Here is a 26,115-nt window from a genome sequence, read left to right on the forward strand (position 1 = left end):
TCCTCCACTGCCCGTCGGCATCGTCGAGCTTGCTCCCAGCAGCACAGTTAATTCCCCAGCAGATACCAGCCAGAGAAGGTCCCGCCCGGCGGGGTAACGAGGGTGCCCAGTTGAACCAGGAGGGGAGGTGGGCTGGGCCGCAGCAGCGCCCGCCCAAAAACCAAGAACGCAGGGGAGCCTGAACCCTCCCAGGCAGCCGTGAAGCAGCACCCTTCCGTTGAGCACCTGCTGTATACTAGCCTTTGCCATCCTGGTGTCGGCACCCCCGTCTCCCAGGGAGGCCCTGCGGCCCCTGCAAGGACACGTGCCTCGTACCCTCTGAGAGAGTTCAGCCTGGGTAGCGCGGCTGCAGAACCGGGTCCCGTCTGGGCGGCGGGGCGCTGTGTGCGGGCTCGAGCGGGTGGACTGCCCTGAGTTTCAACAACCCCGCCGCTGGCCCCATGCATGCAGCGGTGCCCGTCAGGACGGGGCCAGTCACGCTGTTCCATGAGCAGGGCCGTGCCGACACCCGACAGGGAGCCCTTTCCTCTTGGTTACGCGGGACCCGGGCGCACGGAGCCGCCACCGCCTAGAGGTTGCTGGTGGCTGCGGTGAGGAGAGTTCTGACGGGTCCCCCGGGGGCCAGCGAGAGACTCGCACTGCCTCTGCTCACAACCCGTTGGCCAAACCCAGACCCACGGCCCGTCTAACCATGAGGGGGCCCGGACGCGCGGCCTGGCGTGTGCCCAGAAAGCCTCTGTGCCTGTTACTGTTACTTCTCCAGATTAGGAAATGGAGGCACAGAGAGGTTAAGTCACTGGTCCACAGCCACACAGCTGGATGTGAGCCCAGAGGCCGCTCTCTTAGCGAGTGTGCTGTCCCCAGTCCTGATTCAGTAGGGGCCTGTACATAGACTCTGGACTCACCAAGGCCTGGCTTCAAATGCCCATTCTTGGCCTCCAGGCCGCTTGCCTCAGGCAGGTGTAAAATGGGTGATACCCTCTCTCCGGTGGTCTTTGTGGGGACCCAGTCACATCATTTATGAAGCCTTTGGGGCCTCAGGGAGCCCTCAGAAGGGCTGGAGAGACGGGCAGCCTGCCCCCCCAGCAGAGCTGAAGTGGAACCCAGAGGCGCCCCAGGCCGGGCGAGCTGGGGAAGGCCTGGGCTCCGGGGGCCCCGGCACGGACGGCAGCGCTGTGCTGAGTGAGTGGCTGCCATGGTCCCGGGTGCGCAGGCTGACCGGCAGCTGTGCCCGGCTCATGCCCTGGGGCCGGCGTGGGGGCCAGCACGGAGCCCTGCGTTGGCATCTGTCTTGTGCATCTCCATTCTAGAATTACTTCCGTGATGCCTGGAACATCTTCGACTTTGTGACTGTTCTGGGCAGCATCACCGACATCCTCGTGACGGAGTTTGGGGTAAGTCTCCCGCCAGCTTCTCTCTGGCGGCTCCAGTCGGGGGCGGGGGGTGGGAGACGGTCGTCCGGAAGCGATCGGTCCCGACAGCCACAGCTGGCTCAGGCAAGCGCCTGACTGTGACCAGAGAGGGAGAACCGGGGCCCCCAGGGGCAAGGGTGGGCCCTCGGGAGGGTGGGGGCTCAGGAAACGGGGTGCCCGAAGCCACAGCCGCGGGGCCGTGCTGGCTGCAGCGTGAACTCCCCTGCATCTTGGCTGTTGACTTAAGAGTCAGTAGTGTGGACGGTGCACTGAGGGAATCGAGGCACTTAAAGGACCCCAGGGCTGAGCCCCACCCCCAAATCCCACAGTACTGGGGGCCCAGACAGAGGGAACCAGCTTCTGGTTCAGGGTCCGGAGGGAGCTGTGGCCCTCAGACCAACAGGAGGACGCCTTTCCCAGGGCCTTAGGAGGGTCCCCAGGATGTCCACCTTCCCCTGAGACCACAGGGTTCCCCACACAGGGGTCTCTGGACCACTCTGCTGTGGCACCACAGACCACGGCTTCCTTCCCCCGTGTGTGCCAGACTCAGGGGCCCCCGAGCTCCAGTCCCTGACCCCCACCTTGGCCGTTGGCCAGTGAGCCCAGGCTTGAGGGCCCTGGGGAGACTGGGGTGGGGCGTGGCGGGTAGGGGATCCTCACAGGGAGGGCAAAGGGCAGAGTGTGGAGCCAGGGGCCGGCTGCTGTCAACCCCATCAGGACGACAGGGAAAATCAGAACGGCTGGCCACACGCACTGGCTGCCTGCAGCCTCTGTGCCAAGCACTTCGTAGATCAGCTCCTGCTCAGGCCGGGGGCTCAGCACATGAAAGGCTCCCTCTGAGGGTCCGCTGGGGGCCTGGAAGGCAGAGGCCCCCACGGAGGGGCCACGGGGCTACGACCCACCCGGGTGCTGAAGCGAGGGGGGCGCCTGAGCTGGAACGGGGACTGTCTGGGCAGGGGCTGTGGAGGTGGAGGGACGGAGCCCCTGCCTGAGAGGACAGGACGGCCAGCCAGGCGGAGGGCGGGGGGCACCCGCAGCCTTCTCTCCTCCGCCCGCTCTCCTGCCAGCGCCTCCCGCTGGCCAAGCCCAGCCAGAAGGGAGCCGGGGCGATGCTCGGAACAGGCAGTGGGGCAGAGAACAGAGCGGGTTGAGCGGAGCGGGGCCTGAGGAGGGGCGTTGCCCCACTTCACCGCTGAGGAACTGATGCTCCGGGGGAGTGAGGAGGCTGCCTGAGGTCACGCAGCCGGACCTGGTGACTCCTGGGGGCACATCCCCATCTGAGCTGCCAGAAGAAAGGGATCAGTTGTTCCATCCCAGAAGGCGGGTGGGACTGGAGAGCTCCCCGGAGGAGGAGGCCATTCTCTGATGCATCCCCCAGCACCCCACCCAAGTGGTGTCCTGGCCACACCGCTTTGCTTCGGCTGCAGTGAGCCAGAAGCTCCCGCTTACCTCCCCTGACACCCTGCCAGCTTCCTTGAGAGCGGTCATGCCCTCCTGGGGCTGGCCCCAGCGGAGGGCCAGAGCCTGCACCTCGTCTTCTGGCCTAAGTTTCTAAGAGGCCTGGAGCTCCAGCTGGCAGTCAAAATATCTTGCCATCAGCTGAGCACAAGGCAGCCTTGAACCAGTGTCCGTCTGGGTCGAGAGATGGGAAAGGCTGGCCCACCACCCCAGTGCGGCAGGTGGAGGAAGTTGGTTGAAACCTCCGTGGCCAGTAAGAGACCCAGAGGGCTGGACCCCAATAGCCTGTTCTCGGGGCTGCAAGACAGAGGGCAGGAGGATGGGCCTGGGGTCCAATTCAGGGGCATCAGGACCATTGCAGTAGTCAAACAGCTCTCCCTACCAGCTGCGCTGCCTTTTCTCGTCCTGTGTGTGGGGATAACCTTCATAACCAGCCGCATCAGATCCTTGCAAGCCTCGCATTCATTTGTGCATTCAATAAGCACGCATTGAGCGCCTGCTGTGTGCCAGCCGTTGTTGTTGGTACTGGAGACAGTGGACAAAGCAAAACAGACAAGAATGTCTGTCCCCGTTCTCGGGGGGAGATGGCAGCTTTTCACAAGTCAGAGCGATCAACGTCAAGTGCTTGGCACAGAACCTGCCAGGAATCAGATAGTTCACAGATGGTGGTTATTATTACTTCTATTGATATTATTACCATCAATGTCCTTGGGGTTGCAGTTCGCTAGCCAGCCCCTGGCCCTGGATTATAATCCTTTGGAGGGAAAGAGAGAGGGTGGGTGTTTGGACCCTTTTAGGATGATAAACTCCCAATGTGGAGTCGGGGGCGGCCGGCCCCACAGCTGCCCCTCTGCCTCCCAGGTAAGCCCGTGAGGTCCGAGGCCGGAGCTCAGCCAGGCTGGGGCGGGGCGTGGAGGTCGGGGGAGCCAGACCCTGAGGAGGGCGAGTCCCAGGGTAGGGGGAGAGGGCGTGGGGCCCGCGGGCCTCAGCTGCCACCCCGCGTGGCCGGGCGGCGTGGGTTTGCCCGCACGGGCGTGCGACGGATAATGACTGTGTCTCTCGTCTTGTCTCTTTCCATGCCTGCTCTTTACACTGTACATTGGCGCAACGCCGTCTGAAACCTCATCCAATCAAAATGCACTATGACGTCATTTGTTCATCCATGACGCGGTCTGTGTGCTCATACACCAATGACCATCTCCCAACCCACGCCACCACCCCACTCCCCGCCCGGGAACCGAAACCCATTGGTGTTTTGGCACTGATTACAAATCAACCTAAAAACCGCTGACCACGCCTTCCCACGCCCCCGCCCGCCCGCCCCCCTCCATCTTCAACATCCACATCTAGAATCCGGTTGGTCTTACTTCTTTCTGAAGTCTCAATGCCTTACATTAACTGTGGACGCATCTTCTCGACCAGCATGCACCTCGAGCCCTGGGCTTCTGACCGGGGTTGCCTGAGCCCTGCGCCCCCCGCCCCGCTCCCCGCCCGTCTGTCGTCTCTCCACCCCCGGCTCCCCCTCCCCGCTCCTCCAGTCTCTCTGATGGTCTTTACTGGGTTCTGAAGCGGGGTCTTCTGTTTGGGTCGGTTTGCGTCTTTTGCAGAGAAAGGGATGGGTTTGTCCCGTGCAGCATCCCAGCAGGACACACGGCCGCGGCCGGGTCTCTGCCCCGTCACCCACACACCCCACACTCAGAGCCCTCAGCCACCCTCTCGTCACTCTGGGGGGGTCCCTCCTCCGTGGAGCCCGGGCCCCTCACCCCATCCCCAGCCTGCAGGCTCTTTGAGCCGGGCCACTCGAGCCCGCTGGAGGAGGTCTGAGTGCCCGGCAGCGTGTGGGCAGAGACCCTCAGGCTGGGGTCTGGCTGCTCCCAGGCGGGCCAGGGGCCAGGGCACCCCCCCTGGAGCCCAGATGTGCACACGCACGTGTACCCCCTCACACACGGTTGCTGCACACACATGCCCTCTCCTTTCTTGCTCATCTCTGATTCTCTCTTTCTCTCTTTCCTCCCCCTACGCGCACACACACTACCCCCCCACGTCCATCCACGCCACACGCCATACCCTGCCCCCCACAGCACACGCGTTCTCCATCCCTCCCTCTCCTCACTTGTTCGGCTCCCTGCACACTTGCACACTCACGCTCTGTAAAGCCCCACCAGCCTCTGCCCCTCCCCCACCCACACCCGAGCCCCTTTGAAGGACCCCCAGTGGCGTCTGCACCGGATCCTCCCCTGCTGGTGGTACACATGCAGTCATCCAGACATTGAGTGATTCCCCTTCAGTGCCACAGATGGAGGGGCGGGCAGAAGCAAACACCATCACTGCCTCCCCCTTGCCTACACTCGGGCAGCAGAGGCAGGCATTAGCCAAGTAACCCATCAGACTCACTTGAATTTGCAACTGTACTGGGAGCTGAAGGCTCAGCAGCGTTAACAAGGCAGAGAGGGGAGAAAAGGGCATTTGAGGCCCAGGATGGCATGTGCAAAGGCCCTGTGACAGGAGGGAGGAGAGGCTGGGGTGTGAAAGTGAGGGGTGTGGCTGGAGCAAAGAGAGCAAGGCAGACTGACCCAGAGAAAGTGAGGGGGCAGAAGGGGACAGGCCCCTGGAGCCTTGCTGGAAGCCTGGGAGGATCTGGAGCAGGGGAGGAGCAATCAGAAGCGATTAGACGAGATCACTGGGGATGCAGAACAGGGAGTGGCTACACAGGGGGCTGGACTGGAGGTGGACATGAGGAATCCAGCAGGCGATGGCAGCAGAGGAGACAGAGAGCAGGGGCCTGTCCAGGATCTGGGCGTGGCTCGGGGCTGGGCTGCCTCAGAGGGATGCCTGCAGGCACTTGAGTCTGGTTTGAACCTGGAGCTAGTGGTAAAGGAATGCCAGGAGAGGGCCCGGTGGGGGTAAGAGCATAGGCGTGGGCACGGTGGGCTGGCAGTGCCTTTGAGAAGACCCGGGAGGAAGTTGGTAGGTGGTGGTCGTGGGGTCTGGAGCCCAGAGGCCAGGCCTGGGCTGGATGCGGGGTCTGCAAGTGGCAGGGTTTCTCTGGAGCCCTCGAGCACGTGGCTGCTCTGCCCTTCTGCGCGTGGCCAGCCTCCCAGGGCTGCGTCTGGGCCTGGCACCCTGGGCCTGGGAAGCAGAGGGCAAGGCTGGAGGAAGAGACAGCTTCCAGGCTGCGGCTGCAAAGACGGATGCTAGGAAGGGGAAGTCACGAGGCTCCCAGAGCACGCGGAGGGCAGACCCAGGAGGAGGTGGAGCTGGATGCGGGCAGACTGGCTCCCCGCAGCCCCGTCACCCTGACCTTCATCCCCCCCCCGCCTCCCCCGTGTGTCTCCCTCCTCCCTTGGCTCCAAGAAAGGCAGCATGCTGTCTGCACGCACGTCTCGCCAGAGCCCCTCGCTTCCCCTGCATGTGGCAGGCTCCCCCGCTGCACCCCAGCTGGAAGCTGCCCCCCGGCCACCCCCTCTGCATGCCAGGCCGAGTCCACATGTTATGACCTGCCCCGTGAAGGGATGGCTTGTACTCTGGGGATGGACGGGAGGGGGCTGGGGACACCTGGGCCATTGGCCTCGTCCCCAGGTGGAGTCAGGTGGCCAGGCAGGGCTGGGAGTCAGGTCAGTGGGGCGTGGAGGGTGACTCTCCCTTAGCCGAGCTGGGTTTGGGAACTTATTCGAGGCACTAGCGACATTGTCACAGTGGTTGGGCCCAACATGGTCAGGGTAGGCCCACCGCTCCCTCTCCCATCCTGGAGGTCTAAGGGCCCACTGATGTGTCCCAGAGGACATCCTGGGCTTTGCCAGCAAACTGGAGGCCTCTTGCCAGCCCCAGAAATTCCTTGACACCCCATCCCTGCCTCTCAGCTCCCAGGCCGCCCTTGGGAACACCCAATAAGATGCCCATATAATCCATTGTCTCAACTTCTGAGGCCAGAAGGGGTGCTGTGACCGCTGGGCAACCCGTATGGTCACCCCTGTGCCATGTGGTGGGGAAGGGCTGGGCCATTTAAGTCTTGCCCCATGGCCCACGTCTAGGGCTCCCCAGACCCCGGGGAACAGCGTCCAGTTAGGCCCCTCTGCCTCCAGTCTGCCAGGTGACTGACCAGTGGAGGTTTCCTTGTCCGCCCAAGGCAGGGGTCTCAAACTCAGATGCCTCTGGGGACCAGGCGGATGCCATGGGCCAGGAGAGAGGGGCTATTTCTAGAATATGGGGGCCTCGGTAAACTGGAGGACATGGCCTGCTTCAAGGGGGGGTGGCCACAGCCGGGCCCCGGCCAACTGCTGCCAGGCCAGAAGCAGGGCCGGCGCTGCCAGAAAGCCAGATCTTGGGGCAAACTCTGATTTTTAAACACTGGCAACTACTTTTAATTTAAAAAAAAGAAAAAAAAAACTACTCAGGCCCAATAGCTTCGTGAGGCAGACATGGTCCATTCGTGACTTCTGGCTGCCTGTGCCCAGCAGCACCCCTGGAGGCCCAGCTGGCAGCCCCGGGAAGGCCCAGGGTGGGCAGCAGCACCACCGTCCCTGGCCAGCCACCCACACCCCCCGGGCTCCCTGGCTTGGCTGGGAGGAGACAGAGGCAGTCACTAGACAAGGGGTCTTCGAGCAGAGGCAGGGGCCACCCAGGGAGGTCCTGGGGGCAGGGACGGCCCCAGCTCCCCGCCCCCAGCACCAGCCCCTCGGGGCTCGGCCGAGGCTGAGCTCGCGCACCCACGGGCACTGCGTACTTCCTGCTTCCCGCAGGCCGGTCCCGAGCTACTACTACACCCAGCCCCAGAAGCTGAGAAGCCATCCCTGAGAGGGGGGAAAAGGGCCCCAAATGCATCTTCTCCGACTCAGCGGGCAGCGAGGACTCGCCCTGCGGCAGGACAGCCCCAGCTCCCTCCCGTCCTCCCCATGCCCGCTCGCCAAGGGGGTAAGAAACCATGTTCTTCGCTGCTCCAATTGGCTCGAGCTGCTGCTCCTCTTGGCCGTGGGGCGAGGTCAGGGCGGGCAGGAGCGGGTGGGCAGCTCGGCAGGGCAGGGCAGGGCGCCCGGTGAGTCCCATGGCAGATGCATTTCTGGCCCGGAGCGTAACATGCCCTCGGACCCGCACGTGTCCACCAGGCCTGAGCGTGCTGGCTCCCCCACCCCGCCCTGGTGTTTGTGCATCGTACACGTGTGATGGACCGGCAACTTGACCCGCTTGTGTCTTATCGTCTCAGTGCATTTGGTTGTTGGGAGAAACAAAAACCATCTCGATTTTTTTCTGATTGGATGATTCGGATGTATTTTCTTTTCCTCGTTTTTTGTTATTTCTTCTCGGCCCCACCCCCACCCCCACCCCGAACCGTCCCTTTCTTTTCCTTTTTCTTTTCTTTTCCCCGTTGCCGGTGGGGCTGGCGGGGAGGGCTTCTGCTTTTGAGTTGATGCCTTTTCCTCCCTCCCCCACCTCCCCGATTTCGTTCCTTTTTCCAGTTTTGTCCTCGGCACCATTGCATTAATAGTGCTTCTCTCCTCCCCTCCTTATTTGGGGTCTGGCTTGCTTTTTCCTGTTGGTTGGCTTCATGTAGGGGCCTCTGTGAGTGGTGACGGCTCTGAGCCCCTGGGGGGTGGGGGTGGATGGTCACCCCTCTGTCTCCGTCTCCCCAGAACAACTTCATCAACCTGAGCTTCCTCCGCCTGTTCCGTGCTGCCCGGCTCATCAAACTCCTCCGGCAGGGCTACACCATCCGCATCCTTCTCTGGACCTTTGTGCAGTCCTTCAAGGTGAGCCCCGCGCCTGCCGACAGCCCAGGGCTCAGGAGAAGAGCAGACCCGCCCCACCTGCTCCAGCTGGGTCTAGCTGTCAGGTGGAAATGCCTCTGTGATGCACCTGCTGGGGCTGCCGCCTGCAGGGCTCTTGTCTAACTTCCCATCCCTGCGCGTCTGAGAGCCCCGAGGGGAACGCCCCACTCCTTGCAGCTGTGGCCTCATCCCAGAGCCGCCAGGGTGTGCCGGCCGAGGGGCAGCCCGGCGCAGGGGGGCGGCCACGTGGGCCCCCCTCCCCTGCTCCTTCACTGCCTTCCGTCCGCCAGGCGCTGCCATACGTCTGTCTGCTGATCGCTATGCTCTTCTTCATCTACGCCATCATCGGGATGCAGGTGCGTGCCACCTCCCGCGCACTCCTGGAGCCTCCAGGACGGCCGCGCCCTCAGGCGGGTGGTCAGCGCAGCCCAGAGGGGCAGCCACGCCGTGGGGGCTGAGTGGGTCGCCGGGGCCGCCACGCACGGTCATCCGCCTCCACCTCCCCAGGTGTTCGGCAACATCGGCATCGACGTGGAGGACGAGGACAGTGATGAGGATGACTTCCAAATCACCGAGCACAACAACTTCCGGACCTTCTTCCAGGCGCTCATGCTGCTCTTCCGGTGAGCGGGTCGCAGCTCCGTCCTTCTGGTCTGGCAGGGCGTGTCCTCCTCTTCCCGTGGGGGCGTGTGCTCTCCTCCTTTGGGGGCGTGTCCTCTCATTGTTCCCATGGGGGCGTGTCCTCCCCTTCCTGTGGGGGTGTGTCCTCTCATTGTTCCCATGGGGGCGTGTCCTCCTCTTCCCGTGGGGGCATGTCCTCTCCTTCCTGCGGGGGCGTGTCCTCCTCTTCCCGTGGGGGCGTGTCCTCCTCTTCCCGTGGGAGCGTGTCCTCTCCTTCTCGTGGGGGCGTGTCCTCTTCTTCCCTTGGGGGCGTGTCCTCCTCTTCCCATGGGGGCGTGTCCTTTCTGCTTCTTCCCGTGGGGGCCTGTCCTGTTCCTTCCTTTTCCTTTCCATGGGGGCGTGTCCTTTTCTCCTTTTCCCATGGCTCTGTTCAGGTAAGGGGTGGGGCAGGGCAGGAGCTGAGGCCTGGGACGCAAGCCTGGAAAGCATTTGCAGGCGTTATCTCACTGAACCCTCCTGACTCTCCTGTGAGGTGGGGCTTCTTGGCAGTCCCCCAGACAGATGAAGAAACTGTAGACTGTGGACTCTGGGACTTGATTCTTAATCCTGGCTGCAGGTTGCAGTGCCTTCACTCATGCCCTGGATGTTTACTGAGCACCTACTGTGTGCCAGGCTCTGCTTTAGGTACCAGGGACAAAGTAGAAAGACACATTGTCTGCTTTCTGGAAGCTGTCAACTTCAAAAGCACATTTGTCAGTTCTTTTACTCTCAAAGTGAGTTTTTTCAGGAATAGCCCAAACAATTGCAATTTGGGTTGTGCAGGCAATGCAGAACAGTAGGCAAATGCAGAAAACAAAGGTCAGGAGCTGCCTTTATACAGAAAACGGGGATTGGAAGGGGCTATTCTAAAGGAAAGTCCACTGGGGGAGAGTAACAGGTCAGGGCAGCAAGGGCCCCTCATTGGCCAGCCTGCCACGTTTCTCATTGGCTGGGCTGCAGCGCTTCTCATTGGCTGAGCTGCAGCGTTTCTCATTGGCTGGGCTGCCGCGTTTCTCATTGGCGGGACTTTGGCCTTTCTCATTGGCCGGGCTGCGGTGTTTCTCATTGGCTGAGCTGCAGCATTTCTCATTGGCCAGCCTGCCACGTTTGTCATTGGCTGAGCTGCAGCCTTTCTCATTGGCTGGGCTGCTGCGTTTCTCATTGGCCGGACTGCAGCCTTTCTCACTGGCTGGGCTCTTGCCGGTGCAGAGAGAAATCTTCCTTGGCAGTGAAGTAGCTCTACTTGGTGGGCAAGACGCAAGCACCCACTCTTCCTGGCGGGTGTGGTTGAGGAGGTGCAGTGGGGCTGAGGGCTCCCCTCCAGGCCTTCCCCACTCCAGTTTAGTTAAGGGTCCTTCTATTAATTCCCACAAAGCTCATATTCCCGTGGGGGAGAGAGACAGTCAGTAAGCTACTTATAGAGAATACTAGAAGGCAATGAAGCTCCAGGTTAAGAAGGAAATGGAGGCACAAAAGGACAAATATGATTCCACTTACGTGAGGTACCTGGAGTGGGTAAATTTATTGAGGAAAAAAGTGGAGGGGCCAGCCCTGTGGCCAAGTGGTTGGGTTCACACACTTCGCTGCGGCAGCCCAGGGTTTCGCTGGTTTGGATCCTGGGTGTGGACATGGCCCCGCTCATCAGGCCATGCTGAGGTAGCGTCCCACATGCCACAACTGGAAGGACCTACAACTAAAATATACAACTATGTACCAGGGGGCTTTGGGGAGGAAAAGAAAAATAAAATCTTTTAATAGAAAAAGTGGAATAGAGATTGCCAGGGGCTGGGTGAGTAGAGAATGGGGAAGTATTGTTTAATGGGTACAAGTTGTCAGTTTGGGATAGATGAAAAGGTTCCAGAGGTGGATAGTGGTGATGGGCGCACAGCAGTGTGAATGTACTTAATGCCGCTGAATTATACACTTTAAAATGGTTAAAATTACACACTTTATGTTATGTAAATTTTGGAATGATAATTTTTTTAAATTTAGCAACAACAACTAAAAGAATGGAGGGCTGGTAGGTCACACATCCCTGGAGGGGGGTGACATTCGAGAGAAATAGGTGAGGGAGGGAGCCATGTGGATATCTCAGGAAGGGCAGTCCAGCAGTAGGTGCAGCAAGTGCAAAGGCCCTGAGGAAGGTGTGTGGCTGGCATGTTTGAGGACAGTGAGGAGCCCAGTGTGTGTGGAGCAGAGTAAACCACAGAGAAAATAGTAAGAGATAACAATCACCTGGTGGGAGGGGAGCTTTTAGAACATACCTACATCCCGAGGCCCCACCACAGACCAGTTGAATCCAGGTCTGTGGGAGTGGAGTGTTGGCATCAGCATTTTGTAAAAGCCCCTTCCAGGCTTCATGCACAGCCAAGGATGAGAATCGCCTCTCTGAGCTTCCAGAGAAAAGAAGTGGCTTACCTGGGACTCGAACCCATGCCAGGCCAGCTGCAGAGCCCAAGCACTCTACCTCTACGGGGGGCGTTGGTGCCCAGAGCTGGGTGCCCAGGTCCCTGATGCCCCCTCTGTCCTCAGGAGTGCCACCGGGGAGGCTTGGCACAACATCATGCTTTCCTGCCTCAGTGGGAAGCCGTGTGATAAGAACTCTGGCATCCTGACTCCTGAGTGTGGCAATGAATTTGCCTATTTTTACTTCGTTTCCTTCATCTTCCTCTGCTCGTTTCTGGTGAGTCCGTGGATGTGGGGTGGGGTGCTCCCTAGACCCAGCTCTCTCTCAGGAGCCTGGGTTTCTGAGAATGTGGCTGTGTTGCCTGCTGCTCCCTGCGGGCTTCTCTGAGCCGGCTGGGAGTTAGCTCAGCTGGGGTTCCTCCCCTCGGCACTGCTCACGTTTGGAGCTGGACAGTTCTCTGTGGGGCGGCCAGCGCGCTGTATGGTGTTGAGCAGAAGCCCTGGCCTCCAGCCCCCAGTTGCCACTAGCGCCCCCATCCCCAGGTGTGCTGACCAAACATGTCACCAGACACTGCCAGTGTCCCCTGGGGGAGAGACGGGATCTCCACCTTTGAGACCCGCTGGGTTATACCAAGAGAAGGACCCTCCGGACTGAGAGCTGGCCCCACAGCCCATCTGGTTACAGAGGCTGCTCCTTATGGCCTCGCTCTCCCTGGGCCGTGGTGCAGGCAGGGCAGCAACTATCCAGGTGCTTCCCACAGAGGGCGCTTGATGCCAGGATCAGCCATGCAGCGTTGAAAGAATAGACAGACACCACTGAGGACCCGGGGATTGCCGGCCACAGGAAGGGCTGGGCTGGGGGAGTCAAAGGAAGAGAGGGCGTTACTGACCCAGCCGGCTGCCCCTGGCCCTCCCAAGGGGCGGCTGCCCCAGACACTTGCAGACAGTACCAGTTTCCCGTGGCTGCTGTAACAAAGTGCCACACGCTTAGTGGCTTAAAGCAAGAGAAACTCATCCTCCCACCATTCTGGAGGCTAGAAGCTGGTCCCCGGGTCGCAGGACCATGCTCCCTCCAGAGCCTCGAGGGGAGGGTCCTTCCTGCCTCTCCCAGCTGCTGGCGGCCCCAGGCATTCCTTGGCTTGTGGTCCCGTCACTCCAACATCTGCCTCCGTCGTCACGTGGTCTTCTCCCTGTGTGTCTGTGTCAATTTCCCTCTCATGAAGACAGCAGGCGTATTGATTTAGGGCTCACCCTAATCCATCAGGACCTCATCTTAACTTGATGCATCCACAAAGACCCTTTTCCAAATAAGGCCACATTCACAGGTCCCTGGGGTTAGGATTTGAACGTGTCTTTTGGGAAGACACAAGTCAGCCCACCACGCAGACCCACCCCAGAAGCGGAGGGTGTCCCTTCTCCTGTCCTCTCCAGTCGGGCCTCCTGGCCCGGCTCCCCTGACGGGATGTGAGAAGCCAGCTGAGGGACTGTGGGAGATGTGGTGTGCAGACCCCAGTGTCCATCGGTGCAAGCCCAGCAGCCCCACTGCCTTCAGAGCAGGGGCCACACCCCTCGGCCCACAGACCCCCAGTCCAGCGTCCGCAGCCACTGGCCCAGAGGACCCACTGCCCACTTCTAAGCTCCCAGAAGGGAGATGCATGGGCCAGCCCAGACCCTGGACAAATGGCCACCCTGTCTAAATGGCACCCTGGGTGCACGTGGGGACGGGATCTTATAATGCAGCCACGTGGGAAGAGCAGGCACCCTGGAAGATGCCTGCACCCCTCGCCCGTCAGCCCCGAGGGCAGGGCTGTCTGCCTCCTTCACCGCTGTGTCCCCAACACCTAAGACAGTGCCCAGCAGGTGCTCAGTCAATGTCACGAAGATGAGTTAAAAATAGACACCTAGGATGACAGGTTACTTATTAGGCACCTGCCATGCTTACATCTGAACATTCTTAATGCCTGCTGTGTGCCGGGTTTATGCTAGGCACTGGCGGCGTGAGAAGAGAACACGGTTCTCTCGGTTCGCAGGGGCAATGGGCAGACAAGTGGGCAGGTCACGGCCATGTGGCCTGGCAGATCCCAAGGTGGGGACACGCAGACGGAAGGAAGGGCTGTTTCACACAGTGGCCCACGGGGCTGCGAGCAGAGACTGGACCACGTCGCAGTCGAATGGGTTGCGAGTAACGGAAAGTCCACTGAGACTGACCCAGGCGGCGCATGCAGCCGAAAGGCACAGGCGAGGCTGGGGCCAGGCGGGAGGACCCCGGCGTCCTTGCTCTCCTCCGCACGCCCCGTTCTCAGACCCCCCTCCTCGCAGAGGCAGGACGGCTCCGCTCCTGGGCACCAGCAGGAAATCCAGCGGGCTCAGTTGGCCTCCTTGGGTCACGTGCCTGGGGTAAATGACCGCGGGAGCCGCAGAGTGGGGGCCACACCTCGCTACAACGTCTTGTGTGCAGAGGAAGAGGTTCTCCAGGATCTGTTACCCAAAGGGGGGAAAATCAGGTGTTCCCTGGAGGAGCAGCATTGGCGCAGGCCTGGGGGTGGGACCGCGCAAGATCCCCGCGGCCAAGGGCCGTGAGAACATGGGGCAAGGGGCTGCCACAGGCAGCCGAGGGCAGGAAAAGTCCCCCGTCCCTCCCTCCGTCCACCCGGGAAACATTTGCGGGGTGCTTGCTTTGTGCTGGGCCGCGAACTGACAGTGGTCCTGCCCACAGGGAGCACTCACTTGCCCTCGTCATGGACCAGGTGTGGGAGGATTTGGGTCACGGTGGTCCCCCCGGTGTTGGCCCCCATTTCACACAGCCTCTCCTCTCTCTGTCTCTGTCCATCTCTCTGGCTCTTGGTCTCTGCATCTCTCTCTGTCTCCATCTTGTCTCTGTCTCTCCCCCATCTCCGTTTCTCCATCTGTCTCTGCACTCCTTGCATGAGCGTGTCTTTCCTCCCTGTCCCCTCATTTCTCTCTCTGTGTCTATCCCCTTTCCCCTTTCGCCCCCTCCCCCTCCCCGTCTGGGCCTCCGTGTGCATGCGTTGGGGTGTGTGTCGCTCTCCCCGCTCCCTCCCGGCCCCCGGGGTCCCCGCAGATGCTGAACCTCTTTGTTGCTGTCATCATGGACAACTTTGAGTACCTCACTCGAGACTCCTCCATCCTGGGTCCCCACCACCTGGATGAGTACGTGCGTGTCTGGGCGGAGTACGACCCCGCAGCGTGGTAAGGCACCACCCCGAACCCCAGCCCCGTCGCCCGCCTCTCCCTAGCGCCGGGGCACAGGCTGGGTCAGGCACCGAAGCCCTGGGAGCTGGCGGGGCTCGCCGGGGGGTCAGCCTGGAGGGGAGAGATGAGAATAGCACCTCCGTCTGTCCGCCCCGGGTTAAATGCTCGGTCGCCAGCTGCGCCCCAATCCCAGGCTTTCTGGGAACCAAGGGAAGGAGTTGACCGTGAGGGTTCGCCTCCTGTGAGGCTCTCCTACCCCTCATGGGGGGCTCCAGATGCTGAGGACAAGCTGGGCAGGGCCCAGGGGGGAACCAAGGCTTCCCAGCCTGAGTGCTCCCAGGAGTGTGGGGAGAGGGGCTGGCCTGGCTCCCTTGGCAGACGGGATCGGTGGCCGCAAGGTCAGAGTGGAAGAACCCAGCTCATTCTGGGATCCCAGGACCCTGGAGCAGGTGTCACACGAGGCCAGAGGAGAGGACACAGAGCCTCAGTGGCCCCTGCATCCTCATGGTCAAGAAGGGAGCGAGCTCTCCCATCTCCGTGGGCGCCAGAGTGCCCCCCCGGCTGACAGGGGACGGCCTTAGTGCCGTCTCCACTGGGCATGTGTGTCGAGGGCCCGCTCAGCCCCAGGCCCCTGCAGGACACCCAGAGGCGCCAGCCTGATTCCAAGCCCGCCAGCCACTAACTGGGGATCCTAGTTCAGGCTGGGCTGGGGCTGAGGCAGCACGAATGGGGCCTTGAGCGCCCGAGAGCTGGCGGAGGGCCTCCCAGGGAGGGGGGGTGGGTCCACCCTGCCATTCCTGTGGCCCCCACTATCCTCCAGGAGACCCAGCCGAGGCGAGCCGCGCGTCTGGGCTTGGCTTCCAGCTGGTTCCTAACTTTTCCTCTTTTGATTTTAGGTCATAGCAGTTGGATGCTGTCCCTCTGTTCCTTATTCCACGACCCCCCCCCCCCCAGGGTAGCCCATGTAGGTTGTGGAGAAGGGAGATGCAGAGAGAGCCCAGGGGGAGGCATCCCCAGCCCAGAGCTGCTCCCCCCTCGCTCCCGGCAGACCCGGGGTCTGTGAGCATCTGGGGACGTCTCAGGGACCTCCGCTCATCCCATGTGCCCCCACTCCCCAAGCCAGGGGTCCCCATCCCCTGGCGTCACGACCCGGCCGCGTGGCGGGAGCGCAGCTTGCCCCGTGCCCCCACTAACGCCCTGTCTTCTCCTTTCAGCGGTCGGATTCATTATAAGGACATGTACAGTTTATTGCGTGTAATATCGCCCCCTCTCGGCTTAGGCAAGAAATGCCCTCATAGGGTTGCTTGCAAGGTTTGACTTCCACTGAACCTGCTAGCATCCGTGGAATGGGTGTGGCTTGGGCTCCTCAATATATATATTTCATATATATATATATATATATATATCTCTAAACACAGAGCCATTTCTCTCCTGCATTAAACTGGAAAACTCTCTCAGCCGACAGAATGCAGCCAAGTAGACTCGAGGAAGCATGGGACATTCTCTCGTTCCCTCCAGCCATTCTGCTTGCTCCTAGCTGAAGCTGCCCATCCCGGGGTCTCCATGGCACCCCAAATCAGACGCATCCCGGGGGGGCGTCGTAGCTGCACGCTGCCCCCCGCCACCATCACCTCAACTCTCTCCCCCTCCGCCCTTTGCCTCCAGAAGCCCCCAGCCCTCCTCCCCGTCTAGGCCCCCTCAGAGACCAGCCTCAGCCAACCCAGAGGCCTTTCCCCAATTTTTAACATAACGCTGGACCCCAGCATTGCTCCAGGCCCTCCAAAGTGAGGACCCCCGCTTCCCTCCACGTGGCACCGGAACCGGAGCTCAGTCACAACCGAATCTGACTTTTCTCTTTTCTCTCTCTCTCTCCCTGCTCGTGAGCAGTGAAATAATCTTTTTTTTAATTACCTTTTCTTCCACTTTTTTTTTCCTCCTCTTTTCCATTTATTTGAAATACCTATTTTATCATCCTCTGCATCTTTCTCTCTCTCTTTTTTCGGCTCGTGTGATTTTTTTTTTTCTTTTTGGTTTTGTTTTTTGTTCTCTCCGCCCCCTCGCCTTCCCTCCGCTCCTCCGTCCCACCCGTTCTTGTCTTCGGTGCTGCCAGGGGCCGCATGCCTTACCCGGACATGTATCAGATGCTGAGACACATGTCTCCGCCCCTGGGTCTGGGGAAGAAGTGTCCGGCCAGAGTGGCTTACAAGGTAGTCTACCCGTGGCGACCACGGCGTCCGGGCGCTGGGGACTTTTCAGTGCTGACCAGGAGCAACCAGCCGAGTCTCTTTTTCCAGCGTTTCTCTTCTTTCTTCTTTTTTTTTTTCTTTTTCTTTTTTTTCCTCCCCCTTTCCTCCTCGAGTAAATGGATCTTGACCGTCCTTGACTCTAAGCCGCACACTGTGTCCGTCCTTTCTGATGACTGTGCCTTGGTGTTTTGAGACTCCCTTATGGCCGACACCCGGGGGGGGGAGCCCCCAGGTCAGGCCCCCCACACACACCTGAAGCTGATCTCTGACCTAGGGCCTTGGGGGACCCGAGACCTCCCGAGGAGTCCCGGAGCCTCTCCTCCCCAGCCCCCGCCGGCCCTCCAGAGTTGCCTCCCTGGCCCCACCCCTGCGCCACCCGTCTCCCACTGCCACCCCGAGGCGCTCCCACCTGCTCTCCGTTGTTCCGAGTGGGCAGGCGGGCCGCAGCTGGACCCCTGGACTGTGGCACCCTGATGCAGGCCGTGCACGCTGCCTTGGCGGGGGGCCTGGGGCGGGCAGGCACCGTGCCGACCGGGGGTTGGTGCATGCTGGCTGAGGAAGCGAGGGCCGCACCGCCAGGCGGCTGGGCCGGGCCACCCTCCAGACCCCCGTCCCGGAATCTCCCTTGGCACCCAAGGACAGATGCTCTGTTCCCTCCAGCTCATCCTCGAGAAGTTCAGGAAGCACCTTGAAAGTCGTCCCTCCCCAAACAAAGATTGCCCCCTCGTCCCACTCTCCCGTCCACCTCGCCCACCCTGTGTCTGCCAGAGTCCGCCCTCCCTGTCCGTCAGTGCCATCCCTGCTGCCTCGTGTGCCACCTCCACTCGCCCCATCCCTCTTCCTCCCTCTGTGCACCCCTCCTTCCAGGCAAGGCCGGGATGAAGCCACCGTGCCTTGTCCCCAAGATGAAGATCTCCCTGCGCTGTCCCTTCCCTCTCTAATTGTCCTCTTGTCCCTCCTCTGAGTCTCTGCCTGGCTGGGTGTGTGTGTGCAGGAGAGAGGGAGGGAGTGCCCTTCCCTTCCTATCTCTGTGCAGGGCCACCACGGCTCCATGAAGCGCCTTTGTGCAAATTTGAAAAGAGCACCCTTTCTGCAGAACTCTCTGTCTGTGGAATACGGTTGAGTCTGCCCACGTGGCAAGAACGAGACACTTCTATGCTATCCACTGGGCAGTTGTCACTTAAATACACAAATCCATGATTTTTAAGATGAGAAGTCCTTTGTGCAGTGCACACAACCTGCCCGGCTGTGCACAGCAGCCCAGTCTGTGTATTTCTCTGTCTGTGGCCTCCCTCCCCATCCTGCCTCAATCCCTCTCTTGTGTTCTGTTCTGGGTTTGCCATCCCCATCCCATCTCCAGCTCTGTGTTTCCTGCTGACATGTGTCTGAATCCCCTGGCGACACCAAACTCACCCTCAACCCCCAGCCGCGTGCCGCCTCAGCCTGGGCTGGTGCCCACCAGCCCAGCATCATCTCCCATGCCACCAAGCATGGGGACAGAGCCCCTGCCTGGGACGCAGAGAGTCTTTTCTTCCCTGGGCCATGGGAATGCCCCCTCCCCCTCCCCCCCGCCATCGCACAGAGAGCCGAGACCTGGACATGTCCCTGAGATACACTTCCCATGGAGCTATGAATGAGTCTCGAGATTCCGTCTGCATGCGCCCTGTCTGCTGTCTGTGTGTCGTGGCCTCGCTGCATGTCCACGCGGGCCGCCTGCCTGCCACTTCTCAGAGGCATGATGTGGTCCATGCCCACCTGGTCCAGTCTGGGCCAAGCAGGGGTGGGGTAGGAGCCAGCAGCCCCAGCGGCTGTGGCCTGGACCCACTGCCTGCCTGCTGCATGTGCTCCTGCCATTGGCTTGCTCTCTTCTTTGGGGGCAGAACAGAATGGAGCCGTCCAGAAGAACTCTGGGGCAGGGCGAGGATGTGGGCCCAGCCTGGAAATGCCAGCTCTGGGGTCCAGTGGGCAGGGGGAGAGGGCAAGGCCTTGAGGCACCGGAGGGCCCCCAGGGCCTTCCCCACGGGCTACCACAGGAAGTAAGTGGCGCACTGGGACAGATAAGCCGCCTTAGCCGCTGCCGTCAGAGTTCTTCCTGGGGCTCCCGGGTGGGTGGGTCTGGCTCACGGGGGACCCAGAGGTGTGCCTGGCAGTGACAGGCCTCGCCTCTGGTTTTCTGCAGAGGCTCCTGCGGATGGATCTACCTGTCGCTGATGACAACACTGTCCACTTCAATTCTACCCTCATGGCTCTGATCCGCACGGCCCTGGATATCAAGATCGCCAAGGGTAAGGGCTGGGGACAGGAGCAGAGAGGCAGGACAGGGTGGAGCTGCGGCCTCGGAGGGGAGAGCAGCGGGCAGCCAGGGAGCCTCCTCCTTGCCTGAAGCCGGGGGAGCCACCGCCCTGCCCTCATCTTCATTTGCTCACCTGGTCACTCGCTCAGCCAACATCTCATCCATGCCTCCCAGATGCTGGATGCTGCTCCACTCATGGGGGCATGGCAGCTTACACTTCTGCCAGGGGAGGCCTCCCCCAGGAGGCTGTGAAAGAGGTGAGGTGGTGAGTCACATGGATACCTGTGGAGAAAGTGTCCCCATTGCCAAGCAAGAGCTCGACACCCAACGCATGTAAAGAGCCAATTATTATGGCATCAGCCTTTGGGAAGAGAAAATAGCTTTATTGCAAGATCGATCTGCAAGAAGACAGGAGAGGCATGCTCTCAGATCTGTGTCCCCAATCCAGGGCTTGGGGCGGAATTTATAGGATGAAGGGAAGGGTGGTCTGAAATGTAGAGACAGATGGTTGGCGGTAAGGAGGTGTGAGGTCATTGATGGTCTGTACCAATGTAGTCAAGCCCCATGGTTCTTCATAGGATGCGTGTTAACACAGTTCTGGTGTTAGTATGATCTGAGGGTGGAGTTTTCAGACTTTTGATGTCAAAAGGGTCACGTCAGGCATTCACGCAGGCCCAGTTGATGGGTTGGTGGTCTCAAGCAGACTGAACGGGACAAGGAGTCATTTCTCAGTTCTTGAAAGACCACTCTTAATCACGCCGTTGATAAGATGAGGTTGGTCAAACTGTCCCCTTTTTGTTGTTCGTTCCTCAATCTTGAGGTATATAGGGTGCCTGCCACTCCAGCTTCTTCTTACTGATAAGGGGCCTAGGTTGTTCCATCTCATTGATTCAGGCTCTTAGTAAGATGGCGATGCAGGTGGGCTCCCAAAGTTAGACCTATATTGTGTAAGAAAGTAACCAGGTATTTAATAAAAAGTGTTTCTAGAGGGGCTGCCCCCAGGGTCAAGTGGTTAAGTTCATGTGCTCCGCTTTGGCAGCCCAGGGTTTCACTGGCTTGAATCCTGGACACAGACCTAGCACCACTCATCAGGCCATGCTGAGGCAGCATCCCACACAACAGAACTAGAAGGACCTACAGCTAGAATAGATAGCAATGTACTGGGGGGCTTTGGGGAGAAGAAAAAAGAGACAGATTGGCAACAGGTGTTAGCTCAGGTGCCAATCTTTTTTAAAAAGGGGGCATTTGTAGAGAAATAAAAAGAAAAACAAGGTTGATGGTTGTAGCAAATTATAAACTAGTTCTTGAGCCCATAAGGCAGCCAATTAAGATTTCTAGATGTCAGGGTCGAAACACCTTTTGCAGATTGAAATGTCTCTCATGTCATCAGGCTTTTGGGTATCTTACACAGCAACAGACATGAATCTCTCTTATGCTTATATCAAGTTGTCCAGCTTCAGTTTGCAAGATTTCAGGAAAAAGGATAGTTTCAGTTCTCAGTGATTCAAAGTGAAGATGAGAGAAAAATTCCAAAACATTAGTTTGGAGATTTGTAGACAGCTATTTGAGGAGACTAGAGGAATTCAGGATCCAGTCCAGTTTACAGAGAGAAAACAGAAGCCTCAAAGACAGAACTAGGATCTAATATCCACAAATGTGTATTATAGTTTCTACTGAAATACAATTTTTTTCTCTAAAATCACCCTCATTTTTACCAAAGATAGCCAAACTAGGACTAATTGGTTGGCAAAATAAATCTAGCGTCAATAAGCTTGGCCGGTTATTTACATAAGTGCAGGAAGAATAGCCATTGATCATATGGGCTCTTTTAAATCTACTTTGCTGGAACTTTTAATAAGGAATCTCAGATTGAACTTTAAAGGCCTCTCAAGGCCAGGAAAGCCAAGCCTAGGATTTGTCATACCTACATATTTGGGTGGATTTCTCTCTTCTCAAGGTCCCCAAAATATCCTGAGGGTCTTGCACCTGCCAGGGAAGTGACCTTCTTTACCCACCTGGTAAGGTTGCCGGGCATCCTATAAACAAGGTATCCGGCCAGTATTTCCAGGTGGCTTTATTCCGTAAAGTCAGTCTTTGTTCCTCAAAGCTGTATGGTCATATCTGAGTCTATGCATGTGTCTCTCAAATATGACATTCCAGTCAAAGCCTTGCTAATATCACCAGTGTTTCCAATTGTGTCCTGCTATAAGGGGAGTAGATTCTTATGGAACTTATACAAATAATTATATTGCCATGAAAAAAAGAATCCTTACTCATCAAGCGTTTCCAAATTCTGAGGGATAAGGAAGGGAGAAAAAGATAAATGTTTCAATTCCACTTACAAAGGTATAATTTACCAAATTGTTGTAAGTCATAGCTAGCTTAAGAGAAAATAGAAAAAGGTGGAAAAAATAAGAAAAAAGAGAAAAATCTGGAAAAAGATGTTAAAAAATCAGCCAAATTTCAAACAAAAAGTCATAAAAATTATAATTATCTGCATCAATTCATTCAGCGTCATGTAATCAATTCTTTATCTTGATCTTTTGTTAGCAGTTTTATGAGGCCATCAGCCTCCATTAGAGTTCTATAATTTCATACCCAGCTCAGTACTGTAATCTGAAGGTTCAACGGAAATCTAGAACACAGGTTTCTGTTCCGTGAAATCCAGATCCTTTCCATGAATTTCTCTGAAGATGAAACATTTGCAAAAGCATCAGAGTAAAACAGTAACTATCTGTAAATGACAAAAGACTAAAAAATGGCAATTGATAAAGAAACTTGTCTATTTCTATGACATACAACACTTTAAAATAATTAGAATTATGACTGATAACCAGGACAGATCAGGATTTTAAGAATGTTATATAATTTTACAGCTTTTATGTTAATAACATTTACCCACGCACTATAACCTAAGAACGTTTATCATCATTTATTTGGTGATGCTTCCCATGTAATTTAGCGTACCAAGTAATACTAATTAGTTTAATATCTCCTTCTTTATAGAAAGAGAGACTAAATTCTTTGGGAAGTCCCAGGGCCCTTTTGGAAATTCTCAAAGTTTGAATTTTGGGGAAGTTTGTCAAAAGTGTCAAAAGGTTTTAAAACACTTGCACCTATCTTTCTTAATAAAATTAAAATATTTCCATTCCTTAAGTCTTCTTTACTGAAAACGTACATTTTACTTTCCCTGAATACAATGATGTTTTCCTTATTAGTTTTTAGTAGCTTTAAGCATATATATTAATTAGAATTGTTAACCCTTACAGACTTTAATTTTTAGTGAAAACTTAGAAATAAGCAATTCTAATCTGTCTTTACATTAGCATTTTACAGTAGTGGCTTGGCACATTTGTAAATGGTTTTTACAATTTCTAGAAACATGCTACCTCGTGGTACAATCTTTTAATAAAATACAAGATACGTGTACGAATAGACTCAAGCATCTTTTAATTTCTCTTTAATATGAAGCCAAAAGTAGATAAACCTATATTTGCTCATTAATATCTAATATTATATCTTATGTGGAAATGACAGATATTCAATACGTTTTATCATTTAATTTAACAAAACTCTAAGGTTTTAAGTTACCAAATGGTTTTGAAGTTATTTTAAGTACATACACCATAACACATAATTATTGTTAAAAAGTTCACCCAGAATTTTTCTTTTCACATCCATTTAGTTGTCTTGTTCCCAGTAATTACTAAGATTGCTTGTAAAACTTCATGAAACGTTAGACAAGATTACTTATCATTTAAAGTTATTACTGTTGTTAATCAGTCTTGTAACAGAGATAACATCAGCTTATTTGACCAATAATCATAGAATAAAGGTTGCATGTTGGCATCATAGCCACCACTGATAATACTGAAGACATGTCCATTTCAGGCAAACAAATTTAAATGAGCTTTCATTTACCAAAGATTGTTTTATGTCACAGTAACTTCAAAGACATTTGAATTGGTTCCCATTGCATTTAAATAAGCACTTACTTTAAGCCAATTAAATAGAGCTCTTTTCAAAATTATACCATCCAGAGGTAAAAAATATGTATATCACTATAGACACACATACACAGAGGCTCCACAGCTGTTGTTTTAAAATTACTGCCTTGAATCAGGTACAGTAATACAAAGCTCACTAGTTACAAAAGAATAATTGAACCCAAATTTTATTTTAAGCTTTCTCCACTAATATTTATGGAGAAGACACTCAAGATGCTAGATTTTGGGTGAGGGCACTCTTATGGCCATTTTTTCCTTCAGTCTTAGGAATTGGTGATGGGCTAGAGAACAGTTCCTGGAGAGGTTACAAGCTTTTGTGTGTGTGTGTGTGAGGAAGATTGGCCCTGAGCTAACATCTGTTGCCAATCTCCCTCTTTTTTCTTTTCTCCCCAAAGCCCCAGTGCATAGTTGTGTATCCTACTTGTAAGTCCTTCTAGTTTTTCTATGTGGGATCCTCCACAGCACGGCTTGATGAGCGGTGAGTAGGTCCACATCCAGGATCCAAACCGGCAAAGCCTGGGCCACCGAAGCCAAGTGCACAAACTTAACCACGATGCACCTGGGCCAGCCCCAACAAGCATTTTGAGATAAAGGAAATGAGGGAAATCTGAACTGCCTCTAGAGCTCCATTTCCAGTCTCGCAAAGATTGTTTTTAAGGACAGTTGCTCTTAATGCCTCAGAAATTGGATTGTAACTTAAATGACACTATAGGTCAACCTTCCTGTCTTACTGCATTGTCCCTAACTTGCTTCTTTCCCTCTGGGTGCTTAGTTTATTTTAACTTGGGGAAGAAGGCTTAAAAAAAATCCTATCAGGCTCTGAATATCAGCTTCCAGTTTGGTTGAATTTTTGGTTGTAAGTTGCTAAATCCTTTCAAAAATCTTGTCAGGTTCCAGCCGGGGTGAAAGTAAGTAGTTGACAGTATTGAACAGCTCCATTGATCTCTAACGTAGCGGTTTCCCAGAAACCCTGCCAGAGTCTCATTAACTCTTGGGGGTGGATTACAGGGTGTCTGTAAAGCCGTGACCTAATAGGCTTCTCCTTCAGGCACTTTTATAACTTAACTCTTTCTTAGCTTTTTGCAACAAAACTTTCAATAAGGTTATTTTGGTGTTTTGAAGGCTTTGCTTTTCAGTGTACTTCTTAAATGATCCTATCTAATCGGGACATTCCTTCTAATGGCCAATGTAACTCCCCTGAGACTGGCGACAGTTTGATAAGACCCCAGCCGTGAACGGGAGAGCAGCCAGCATTTCTGTCCGACCATCTCTGACCGAAGAATGGGGTGCAACCTGCGCTTTTGTCTGACCATTATTTTGGGGCCTCCATCCTGATGACTATTAAGCCAAGCTCTCAGGACACAAAGGAAGCTTAGAAAGGTCTTGCACTTCCTTGTAAATATTTGCAGCTTCCGGAAGCTTCAGATTCAAGCAATTGTGCCAGAAGGTGGAGCCCTTGACTCTTTAAAGATGTTCCTGGTTTCTCGGGTTGAAAGCTCAAAAGGAGCCAAAGTGGCCACTGCAATCAGAAATCTTCCCGGGTTCTCCTCCCAGCTGTTCACAGTCATCCCCATTTTGGGGGCTTATTCCAAGGTGGCCACAACAAACAAGGTAATTTCTAAGGAGAATTTGTTGTGGCTACTGGGAACCTTAGTCCTCCGACAGCCGATTCAGTTTAGACAGACGTGGACACACGATGCAGTTGTAGGTAACACAGACCAGAAGACCGGCCGGTTCACCGGGAATTGTCCAGAACCGGAAGCAACTTCACGAGTGAGCCGTTTCTCCTGCCTCAGTCGCCTCAGTGGTTCAGGCCCAAGGTTCAGGACCCAGCCCACCGGGATGCCCCAGAATACAAGCCATACTGACGTCTCCAGGCAACCAGACCCGAGAGACAAGGTGAGGGACGGGCGCTTCCTTAGACTGACTCACCCAGACCCAGAGATGTCTTGAGCCGGAAGCTTTTTCTTCTCCCAAAAGAGAAAAAGCGCCAAGGGGCCCGGAGCTGTGCGGCGGGAAGTGGGGATCCAGCCAGCTGAGCTTCCAGGTGAAGCCATCTAGGCAGCCGCTTAGGGCCCCAGGCAGCAGGTCACAGGACCTTGTCCCTTCATGGGTGCCAAAAATCATTACCGAGCAAGAGCTCGCCACCCGATATGCGTGAAGAGCCAGTTACTGTGGCCTCGGCCTTTGGGAAAAGAAACACAGCTTTACTGCAAAATCAGTCTGCAAGGAGGCAGGAGAGGCGCGCTCTCGGCCGTGCCGCCCTGACCCAGGGCAGGGCAGCCTGAAGTGTGGGGATAGATGACTGGAGGTGAGGAGGACTGAGGTCACTGATGGTCTGCACAAGCATCGTCAAGCTTCCTGGCTCTTAATGGGACGTGCGTTCACACGATGGTGGCGTTAGCCTGATCTGAGGATGGAGTTTTCAGCCCCTTGGTATCAAAAGGTCACTTACCGGGCATTCACACAGGCTCAGTTGATGGGCTGGTGGTCTCATCAGCCTGAACTTGAAAAGGGGTCTCGGTTCCTGAAAAACTAGTCTTAATTACGCTGTTGATAAGATGGGGGTCAGTTGAATTGGTCCTGGAGGGCCTGCAGTTACCCCTCAGGCAGAGGGACCAGCAGGTGCAAAGGCCCTGTGGTAGGAAGCCACTGAGT

General features: G+C 56.2%; 1 protein-coding gene across 5 annotated transcripts in view; it reads left to right on the top strand.

Moving 5' to 3' along the window:
• Positions 1 to 26,115, top strand: part of CACNA1A (calcium voltage-gated channel subunit alpha1 A) — a 203,173-nt gene that overhangs the window by 155,239 nt on the left and 21,819 nt on the right. For 4 of the 5 annotated variants that reach the window (XR_011541440.1, XM_070625311.1, XM_070625313.1 and 1 more), the window contains exons 31-38: positions 1,311 to 1,394; positions 8,498 to 8,614; positions 8,923 to 8,988; positions 9,140 to 9,255; positions 11,825 to 11,975; positions 14,781 to 14,908; positions 16,126 to 16,222; positions 19,337 to 19,442. Coding sequence is in view for 4 of the 5 variants with exons in the window: in XM_070625311.1 (XP_070481412.1) it covers positions 1,311 to 1,394; positions 8,498 to 8,614; positions 8,923 to 8,988; positions 9,140 to 9,255; positions 11,825 to 11,975; positions 14,781 to 14,908; positions 16,126 to 16,222; positions 19,337 to 19,442 (865 nt within the window). In the remaining variant the exon portion in view is untranslated. Of the gene's footprint in view, positions 1 to 1,310; positions 1,395 to 8,497; positions 8,615 to 8,922; positions 8,989 to 9,139; positions 9,256 to 11,824; positions 11,976 to 14,780; positions 14,909 to 16,125; positions 16,223 to 17,021; positions 17,119 to 19,336; positions 19,443 to 26,115 lie in introns of all 5 variants that reach the window. The other variant, XM_070625312.1, reaches the window with a different exon arrangement.

This window comes from Equus przewalskii, chromosome 6 (assembly GCF_037783145.1).
Source record: "Equus przewalskii isolate Varuska chromosome 6, EquPr2, whole genome shotgun sequence".
Classification (NCBI taxonomy): domain Eukaryota; kingdom Metazoa; phylum Chordata; class Mammalia; order Perissodactyla; family Equidae; genus Equus; species Equus przewalskii.